General features: G+C 34.8%; 1 protein-coding gene across 1 annotated transcript in view; it reads left to right on the forward strand.

Moving 5' to 3' along the window:
• USH2A (usherin) overlaps nt 1-11653 on the forward strand; it is a 785943-nt gene that overhangs the window by 439191 nt on the left and 335099 nt on the right. The window contains exon 35 of the mRNA XM_007988447.3: nt 7100-7251. Within this exon, the coding sequence (XP_007986638.3) occupies nt 7100-7251 (152 nt within the window). The remainder of the gene's footprint in view (nt 1-7099; nt 7252-11653) is intronic.

Consider the following 11653-nt stretch of genomic DNA (forward strand, 5'->3'; position numbering starts at 1 on the left):
AAATTACTTTAAATTATTTTGGCCCAACATGGTGGCTCAAGCCTGTAATCCCAACACTTTGGGAGGCTGAGGAGGGTGGATCACAAGGTCAGGAGTTCGAGACTAGCCTGGCCAATACAGTGAAATTCCGTCTCTACTAAAAATACAAAAATTAGCTGGGCATGGTGGCAGGCACCTGTAATCACAGCTATCTGGGAGGCTGAGGCAGGAGAATTGCTTGATTAACCTCCTGGGAGGCGAAGGTTGCAGTGAGCCAAGATCACACCACTGTACTCCAGCATGGGCTACAGAGCTAGACTCCATCTCCAAAAAAATTAAAATTAATGAATTAATTTAAAAAATTATTTCAAATATTCTATAATTTGAAAATACTTACATGGCATTTCAAGGACTCAAAATTTTACTTTCCCCAGAGCTATTCATAAGTCAAAACTTTGTTTAAAATACATGAAAACAGGGGTACAACATACCAAAATCTCTGGGATGTAGCAAAGACAGTATTCAGAGGAAAGTTTATAGTGCTAAATAGTTACCTCAACAAGTTAGAAAGATCTAAAATTAACAAACTAACATCTCACCTAGAGGTACTAGCCAAACAAGAACAAACTAAACTTGAAGCTAACACAGATTTTTTTCATTATTATTACTGATTCAATTTTCAAACTTGACATTGGTCTGTAAAGGATTTTAATTTCTTCCTGATTCACTCTTTGGAAGTTGCTTGTTTCTAAGAATTTTCTCTAGATTTTCTAGTTTGTAGAATAGATGTGTTTATAATACTGTCTGAGGATGGTTTTGTTGTTGTTGTTGTTGTTGTTGTTGTTTTTGGTAGAAACCCCCCCTCCCGATCAAAAAAGAAAAGAAAACTGGACCAGGTAGATTCACACCCAAATTTCACCAGATGTACAAGGAAGAGTTGGTAATGAGTCTACTAAAACTATTCTAAAATATCAAGAAGGAAGGACTCCTTCTTAACACATTCTATGAGGTCAGCATCTCCCTGATAGCAAAACTTGTCAAAGACACAACTGAAAAAGGAAACTATAGGCCAATATCCCTGATAAACAAAGACACAAAAATCCCCAACAAAGTACTAGCAAACCAAATTCAATAGCACAACAAAAAAGTTAAGTCAACACAATCAAGTAGGCTTCATTCCTAGGATGCCAAGTTTGGCTAAACATATACAAATCAATAAATGCGATTCATAAATCTCCTTGAGTTGGAAATATATTTAAAAATGTGATTCATCACATAAATAGAACTGAAAGCAAAAGCACATGATCATCTCAATAGATACAGAAAAAACTTTCAATAAAATCCAATATACCTTCATGATAAAAGCCCTCAACAAAGTAGGCATCAAAGGAACATACTTCAAAATAATAAGAGCTATCTATGACAAACCCACAGCCAACATCATACAGAGAAGGTAGAATCTGGAAGTATTCCATTTGAGAATATGAACAAGATAAGAATGCCCACTCTCACCACTCTTACTCAACATAGTTCTGGAAGTCCTTGCCAGAGCAATCAGGCACAAGAAAGAAATAAAATAAATACTAGTAGGAAAAGAAGAAGTCAAACTATCTTTCTTCGCTGATGTGATTTTGTGCCTAGAAACCCAAAAGATGCTACCAGAAAGTTCCTAGAACTGACAAACAACATCAGTAAAGTTTTAGAATACAAAATAAATGTGCAAAAATGAGTAGTATTTCTATACACCAATAATGTTCAAACTGAGAGCCAAATCAAGAAGGCAATCTAATTTACAATAGACACAAAACAGTAAATACCTAGGAATACATTCATCCAAGGAGGTGAAAGACGTCTACAAGACAAACTACAAAACACTGGTAAAATGAATCATGTATGGCACAAATGGAAAAATGTTCCATGCTCATGGAGTAGAAGAATCAATATCACTGAAATGGCCATAGTGACCAAAACAATTTACAGATTCAATGCTATTTTTATCAAACTACCAATATCATTTTTCACAGAATCAGAAAAAAGCTATTCTAAAATTCATATGGAACCAAAAAAGAGCCTGAATAGCCAAAGCACTTCTAAGCAAAAAGAACAAAGCTGGAGGCATCACATTACTCAACTTCAAACTATACTATAAGGCTATAGTAACCAAAACAACATGATACTGGTACAAAAACGGAACACATAGACCAGTGGAACAGAAAAGAGAATCTAGAAATACAGCTGTGCACCTACAGCCATCTGATCTTTTACAAAGTCAACAAAAATAATCAATGGAGAAAGGACTCCCTATTTTTAAAATGGTGCTGGGGTAGCTTGCTAGCCTTATGCAGAGGAATGAAACCAGACCCCTACTTTTCACCATATGCAAAAATTAACTCAAGATGGATTAAAGATTTAAATGTAAGAGCTCACATTATAAGAATCATAGAGGAAAACCTAGGAAACACCATTCTGTATGTCGTCCTTGGGAAAGAACTTATGACCAAGTCCTCAAAAGCAATTGCAGCAAAAACAAAAATTGACAAGTGGAACCTAATTGAACTAAAGAGCTTCAGCACAGCAAAATAAACTATCAACAGAGTAAGCAGACAACTTACAGAGTGGGAGAAAATATTCACAAACCACCCATTTGACAAAGGTCAAATAGCCAAAATCTGTAAGAAACTTAAATCAGCAAGTAAAAACCAAATAACCCATTAAAAAATGGGTAAAAGACATGAACAGACACTTCTCAAAAGAAGGCAGACAAACAGCTAACAAACATGTTCAACATCACTAATCATCAGAGAGTTGCATATCAAAACCACAACGAGTACCATCTAACACCAGTCAGAATGGCTACTATTAAAAAGTCAAAAAACAACAGATGCTGGCAAGGCTGCAGAGAAAAGGGTTGAATGCTTGTGTACTGTTGGTGGGAATGTAAATTAGTTCAGCCACTGTGGAAAGCAGTTTAAGGTTTTTCAAATAACTTAAAACAGAACCACCATTTGAGCCAGCAACTCCATTACTGGGTATATACCCAAAGGAAGACAAAGTATTCTGCCAAAAGAAACATGCACTTGTGTGTTCATCACAGTACTGTTCGCAATAGCAAAGACATGGCATCAACCTAGGTGCCCATCAACAGTGGGTTGAATAAAAAATATGGTACATATACACTGTGAAATACTACACAACCACAAAAAGAACATCCTGAAATCATGTCCTTTGCAGCAACATCTATGAAGCTGGAGGCTTTTATACTAAGCAAATTAACACAAGAGCAAAACTAATATTGCATATTCTCATTTATAAGTGGGAGCTAAACACTGGGTACTCATGGACATAAAGATGGCAACAGTAGACCCTGAGGGTTAATGGCAGGGAATGGGGAGTAAGGGTTGAAAAACTAACTGTTGGGTACTATGCTCACTATCTGGGTGATGGGATCATTCGTATCCCAAACCTCAGCATCCCACAGTATACCCATGTAAGAAACCTGCACACAAACCTCCTGAATCTAAAATAAAAGTTGGAAAAAAAAAAAGCTATTGGTACATGTCCTGTATTCTAGTTAAAGTAAAAAGCATCTTCTTAGGCTTCAGTTTAAAATGTCCACTACATTGTATTTGTTAGTTTTTGTTACTCTGTTTAAGAATCTGAGGTCAATGAAATTAAAATTGTCATGTTAATAGGTGTTTTAGACTGATTGGCTTACTAAAAGTGTGTTTTAAAACTGAATCATACAATGTTTTATATTATATTGATTCTGTTTATATTGAAATCAGCTTAATATGATGTGTGTTTGTATGTGTGTGTATATCAGTATAATATTAGTCCTACAATGTGATTCTACAATTGATCCTTCAGTCCTTCCTCCATATGCTGTCAAATACTGTTTACCTACAGAATGCCAGGTAACTCTGTGTGTGTGTGTGTGTGTGTGTTTGTCTGTGATCTCACCTATGTTAAAGTTAGACTTCATTCTCATCCACCTCCCAATTAGATACATCCTGGATACTAAAAAGTTTTTGAGCAGTTGAATTAACTGTCACAAACCTCACTTAATTTCATTCTCAGCTTATTTGTCATGTATTCATTTTAGTCTAAGCCCTTCTTTCAATAACTGTCTGCTCTTTGTAGATCCATAGTGCCAGATGTCAGGTTATCTAGCTTCTCAACATAGATTGCTAAGGGTTGACTTGCTAGAGTCCGATAGACCAAAAAAAAAAAAAAAAAAAAAAAAAAAAAAAAAAAAAAGAAGAAGTAACTTTGGAGAGACTGTCACTGAGAGGGGATGTAGAAGAACTCAAACAATGACACAAGAATTGGTAAGGTGCAGTCACTGTGTGATGTTTAGGGTAGAAGCTGGGTAAGAACCCTGTATATCTCATCAATCACTGAGGCATTATAGAGTTAGAGAATGTAGTATTTGATGTCCATAATCAAACTTTGAGTCTTCACAAAATGATTCAGTTATATTCATTATATTCTCTGTGAGAAGACAGGTAAGTGTGTAGTACTTACCAGAAAGATTTCCTTCAAAAATGGTTAAGATTTTTAGAGTTCATGCTTAAGGGGATGAGATTTAGTTATAATGAAAATTAACTTCTATAAAATATCTCATTTCCCAATATGTCAGATAAATGAGATATTATGCACATAATCCTAACATAAAAGACATGCTCTGTTCCCCAATTATGTAAAAAAAGGGAACTATTGATTTAGGTACTTTCTATCTCAGTTGAAAAGCAGGTCAAATAGATAGTATTTCTAGGGTCTTATGGTTTCTTTAAGAGCTTCTGCAACACACTATTTGTACATAAGGTTTTTTGGGGGGTTAACTGACTGCTTCACAGAGAGCCTGTCACATAAGAATTTTTTTTGTCATTGTTATTACCTGATTATATGTTTTTTTCCCTTTAAATTTTCTATGTATTATAGGTAGGTGGTTTTTTCACTATATGTCTTTCACTTCTCAGCTTTAATTCATTTGTGTTTTTGTGTGTCAAGTATTGAATAGAATTAAATCAAATACTTTCTATAGGTATTCATAAAGTTCCCATAGATGGTCACACCAGAAATAAAGGAAAACAGACACTGGCAGCCAATCTTTTTCTGTGTGAGGAGCTATAAGTTGTACCTGATAGTAAAATAAAGACTCTTTCCAAAAAATTTGGAAATAAGGGAAATGGACTTATCAGAATGATAAACTGTACAAGGTTTTCTTCTTAAAGGAAAATGAGTCACAGCAGTAGCTTTTTAAAAGTATTAACTCATTTAAATAAAAAATGCTTTAATCCTAAGAGAACGTATTGACCCAGGTCTGATTAGTATAAGAGAAAACATTTCAGATATTTAAAACAGAGGATATTTTATACAAGTAGGTTGCTCTCAAGGTGTTGTAAAGAAGGGCTGGAAGAACAAAAGGGAAAGGTGGCAGGTACTGGAAGGAAAAAAGATGATTGACGAGAGCTGCTGCTTATTGCTACACTTACCGATTTGACATTTGAACCATTATGGGACACTGCCCCAACCAGAGCTGAGATGCCAAAAACATTCCACTACTGAAGAGGCAGAAAGTGCAGAAGAGATGCTTCTTCTGTCTAGAATGCTTGAGGCTGCAGGTGCTTTGTCCCCTGCTGACACAGCAGCTGTCAGCAAAGGCCTCAGCTCTTGGAGCTAGAAGCTGGTCGTTTTCTTTCTTCCTGCTTCTGTCCTCCTCGCAGTGCCTCCCACTGGCAAAACCTAATAGAAGGCCAACAAGCAAGAGTTGGAAATGTAGTTTGTAGTTTGTAAATTCAACCGTACAGAACAGGCTATGGAAGCATGGATGTGTGGCTGGAGTGGACATCAGACGAATCATCATCTTAGCTACTTGGCATTCACATACACCCTTGTACTTTCCACCACCTTTCATTACCAATAAAAATCACTCTGTGCTTCCATCAAACATGATACTACAATGCTTTGTACAAATGATGGTGCTCTCACCTCCCTCATCATATTCTTATCTGGGTGATGTTAATTCCCCTTTTAGTTCAGACACAACCCAGCTGTATATTCTTCAACTGAAAAAACCAAACTATAAATTAATACCCACTAACCCTATTTACATAAATCATTGGGGAAAGGAGGAAGGAAAATTGGTTACGATATACAAATTTCTGTGTAATAATCAGAAATAAAACATGACAGCATTTATAATTCTTGTTTCTATAATTAGTTGTGAGGTCATAGCTGATATTTACAACTTCTCCTTGCCCTCAGCTCGTAGTTCATCTGTCTGGAGTTCTTTTATTTTTATTTTTTGTAGAGATAGAGTCTCACTACATTGCCCAGTCTGGTCTTGAACTTTGAGGCTCAAGTGGTCCTTCTGCTTTGGCCTCCCAAAGTGCTGGGATTACAGGTATGAGTCATCGCACCTGACTTGTTTGGAATTTTTTACCTACTGAGGTCACTGGATCTTCATTCCTAAGGGGGTCTATGTCCTTCATGTTCTATCTTGATTGGGTTGCTGCAGATTTTCAATGCTTATATGATTGGACCAGGTCATATAAAGAGATGACCTTTTGAATATCCTGACTGACAGACAACATGCAGTAGGAAGTCAGTTTCTCCTCCAAAATGATACCTTTTCTTTTTGCCTGTTATAGGGACGCTATGAAGAGAGGGTTAAAAAGAAGCCAGTGCGTACCAGGTGCTTAGAACAGTGCCTGATACATCATGAGTCATTAACAAATAAGGTCGATTTACTTCTGGGGCATATCTATTAAGAATATATTTTTTAGAAAGCAATACAAATTATAAGTATGCTTTACTTATTAATTTTTGATCTGGAACACACATGGCAACTGTTAACAGGATGCAACAGAAAGATTCTCGTGCTGGAACTGGTAGGTTCTATTTCTGTCTCTGTATTAATTAGCTTTACAATTGATATTTAAGGGTAACATCTATTTTATCCTTTGGTAAGAGACAGAGTCTAGACAAGGAGAAATACCAGAGTCTGTGATTTAATGATTCCATGAAACCAGAAATCACATCAAGAGTGCTTGCTTTCTTAAGATCTTCTTTGCTATTGTCTAGTAGTCATACTGAAAGGCAATTATTATCTTCCCAGGTGTTATCATGAGTTATGGATTATATCTAGATGGTGTATTAATCCACAATTCCTCAGAACTCAGCTGTCGTGCTTATGGATTTGCTCCTTGGAGTTTACATTCCTTCAGAGTCCAAGCATGCACAGCCAAAGGTTGTGCTCTGGGCCCGCTGGTGAGTATCTAAATTTACATTCTAGGAATGTGTTAAATGTCAGATGACACTGAATATTAAGGAAGAAGTAAGTGGCAGTGACTCACCCTCTCCACAGCTAGCCTTTCAAGCAGGATGGGAGATTTTTCTTTTTATAAAAGTTCATTTAAGAGTTACTAAGATTTTATATTCGACATAAATTTCAAGACTGAACATAGGTCTAGTGAAGGGCAGAGTCTACATTTTATTGAAAGAAAGATAAGTTGGCTAGTGTAGTAGGCAAACATGAAATTTTTCCTGATTTAGTGACATATTGAAGGTGGATGTTTTTTCTTTCTAATCATGGGCTCAACATCTAAGTAAGTTTAAGGTTAAAAAATGAAAATAATTGAAAGTCCGTAAGTGTCACAATATGGCAACACTGCTCCCCAACAGGTAGTTAATCAATTAATAGGTTGAGTTTACCTCATCTATTAGGATAAAATAGTTTTATGTGATACAGCTTCATAAGAATGGTATTGAAAATTAAATTAATATCAGCTTTTGATATTCATATTTCAGAAATCTGTATCTGAAATGTATATCTATATTTCATTAGCAGTTAACAGCTTGACAAGATTATACTTTCTATTCCTAATATAATTTTTAAAACCCAATTAATAGCACATAATTATCATAAACTAGCAGGACATTCTTTAGTTTCAAAACATCACATTACACTTTTGTGCATTTTTCTTGATTAATTAGATTTTGCTTCTTTAGATGGAAAATGCTCATTAGTCTTAGATATTTTTTGGCAATGTTTGCTAATGCCCTATCATTTTAATGCATGCTGTCTTCACTGAAGAGTATATTATATAAATATTACCTCGGAAAACAGCTCTATGTTTTAATTTCTGCTTCCTTATTTTTGATCACACCTCTCATTTTGTTTCAGAGATTGGTTGCTTTCCAAGCAGCTAACACCATCCATCGGTGGAGCTGAGCTGTAGTCTTTATTGCCATTAAGCATTTTATAGCCCAGACCCCTCTGATGGATACTTACCCTTAAATGCAGGAATGGCAATAGGCCAGCTTTTCTTCTCCATTCAAAAGAAAAGAGAAAAGAAAAGAAAAAAAAAAAGAAAAAGAAACAAAAGAACACGTCACATGAGATTGAAATTTACACTTTTTCAAAATGTAAGCTGCACATCGTAGTTCTGGTTACAAAATTGGCTCAGCGGTGTCTCCTGATGTTCTGGCAATTTTAAATAAGGGGGACCTGCATTATCGATCTGCATCCTACACAGATGGTAGCTACGTTAACCTTAAGAAATCAAATGCCACAAAGCTTTGATAGGAAGGGGGGAAACAGAATTGGGTTGTAAAACCTAGTCTGCCATGGCTTCGTATATTCCAGATTCAATCCTGACTTACAGCACAGAGTTATTTTCTCCCTTGGTACTTTCTTTATCCTGTACTCAGTATGCAATAGCTTTTCCCTAGTCAATGATCCATCTCTAATCACTGGGATTGAAGAACAATGTCTTTATTTAGAACAAGTCAACTATATGCTACCAAGAAGTTAAAGCCCATGGTCTTCAACTGGTTTGCAAAATATTTTTGTCCCCATCACATTATATGTAAACCTTTAAGTGATTGCATATCTGAGTATTTAAATAGCCCTGGATAGCTAGCACAAATCATGAAGGATATTACAGATTCACCTTCTTTTTGTTGATGATTCTTTTTAATGTGTGCTTATTGACTTAAGAAATCTATGAATCAATCTTAAAAAGCAGAGTTTTCTATCATTAAATTATAACACGGTACTCAACAAAATTCAGTCAAACGTGGCAATGGTGTATAATAGTTTCTTAAGATATTCATCAGAAGAGAACCCAATACTCTGACATTTTAAATAAAAAAATTTCATTGAAACAGAAAATTTATCATTTCTACTTTTAAATATTTTGCTGGCAAAAATCAGAATAAATTTTGAAAGAGTTCATTTTTTTGTTCATCTAGCTTTTCTTAATGATAATTCTTGTTATTTAGATTATCCATGCATGCAGGGAAATACTACTCAATGTTTCCAATGAGGAATATGCTTCACAGTCCCAAATGTGATATGGTTCATCTTCCAAATTGCAAATTGCTCATGTAATAAAAAATATGAATTTGGTGTAGTATTTTTAAAAATAAAAAGACATACAGAAGTTCCATATTCTTACCACTTGAATGTAGCATTAGCTCAATTTTTTTTTCCTAATCTGACCAGTTTGTTAGCTATTATTTATGGTTCAGAAGGAGTTGCCCTGTACCTATCTGGAAAAAACAAAAACAAAGCAAAAAAAAACAGTAACCAAAAAAAAAAAAAAACCACAATGATTCCCTTGTGGAAATTCCAATATAGAAAACAATTGACAATGCCTCTGAACCAAATTTTTAGATGCTAATGTGTATTGTCAAGTTAAATTCAATGAAATTGGGGTTTTATACATTTTGAAATAATGTAAAAATTAACAGAATGTAGCAGAAACTTTTTAAATGCTTTCCTTCCTTTCAATTGTATAGAGGGAAACCCTTCACATTTTGTAATAATTATTTAATAAAATACAATAATGTTTTCCATAAGAAAATCACTTTGCTCTCTTATTCTCCACTTAACCAATGTTACATAACACTAGTGGAGTCTAAGATTGAGAATTTTATGACCGTGTCTTGTATTGGAACATTCATTGGATTGATTCTCCAGGGACTTTTTTAAGGATGAAGTGAGAAACTATAGGTCATTCCTGTGTGATATGGCTAAAAAGTTGTCTTGGTTCCTTAGTGATGTCATACTTACACAGATAAATAGACCTGGATAAATACACATGTACAAACACATTCACCCTTTCACATGTTTACATTTTTTTTGTTTTTTGTTTTTTGCAAAGAAGCAAATAAGTGTGTTATTTAAGATATCTAAACCTTAATGGCAATATGTAACAGTCAAGCAAATGCTATAGGGGAAGTCTGTCTTAAATGTGCTTAAACCCCTTAAATCCCGATGCCTCTGTAGGAGATATACTTATTCCACAAAGCCCCAGATTTCTCAACTATTACAAAGACAAATAAGGTCTACTTTAAGAGAGTTGGTGTAAAAAATTAAATAAAATATCATTTACACAAATTTCTGTTACACAGCAAGAGTTTTATTAAGAATAACAGTTTATGGTCAGGCGTGGTGGCTCACACCTCTAATCCCAGCACTTTGGGAGGCCGAAGTGGGAGGATCACAAGATAAGGAGTTTGAGACCAACCTGGCCAATATCGTGAAACCCCATCTCTACCAAAAATACAAAAGTTAGCTGGGTGTGGTGGCAGGCGCCTGTAGTCCCAGCTACTCGGGAGGCTAAGGTGGGAGAATAGCTTGAACCCGGGAGGTGGGGGTTCTAGTGAACTGAGATCGTGCCACTGCACGCCAGCCTCAGAGACAGAGTCAGACTCACTCCATTTTAAAACAAAAGAATTACAGTGTATTAAAGTGTTTGTATGTTTTTATTGCACATTTGCTCTCAAGTATTTTTTCTATGTCAAGAGAGGTTTCCAGGCCAAAGCCAAGCCAACTTTTACCTTTCCCAAGTGCCTTTTCCTTCATATTCCTTTTATGGCAAGGTAGATAATCAAAAAAGTAAAACGAAAATGAAAGACCAGGTCAGCAATTTCCAAATTCAATGTATAGTAAAAACTGACATGTTTATCCAAACACTTAAGGAAATATAATGAGACATATTTATTTTGAATTAACCAACTATTTGAGGATTATAATATAATTAACTGGAATTGCCCTTAATTCTTCAACTTTCCAAGTCTCATTTTATTTGGAATGCTTTAAAATCATTCTATATACAATAATATGAACTATATAGATAAGCATAATAAAACCAATTACATTGTCATAAAATATTAAAATGATGAATTGATATTTTTCTAGCCTAGTTTCTTCATCATTTCTGTACATAACTATTAAACTAAAAACAAAAGAGCAAGCGTTATAGTTCTAAAGAACCCCATAGCTTTTCTCTGATGAAAATAAAACATGTTTTGACCTCATAGTTATTAAAAATTAACACTTTCTTTTTCACATTTATTTTCATAATTGATAAAGTACATTCACCCTAACAAATAAAGGTTTTATAATTGATAATATTTACCTACCTAAGGATTTCATGTTTGATGACCTTCTTGGGAGGCAAGAGCCTGCACCTTAAGAATAAAGTTGAAATTATCAACACATTTAGTAAATTGTGAAAGGTCAAATATTTATGAGTGATGTTTATGAGTTTGTAGTGATTAGTGAACTGAATTTAAGCTAATGATTAAAAGATAGTAAAAAAATTCTGAACTCTTTTCTACTTTCTTGCCAACTACATCTTCCTCTGACCACTTTTTTTAC

The sequence above is a fragment of the Chlorocebus sabaeus genome, chromosome 25 (assembly GCF_047675955.1).
Source record: "Chlorocebus sabaeus isolate Y175 chromosome 25, mChlSab1.0.hap1, whole genome shotgun sequence".
NCBI lineage: Eukaryota > Metazoa > Chordata > Mammalia > Primates > Cercopithecidae > Chlorocebus > Chlorocebus sabaeus.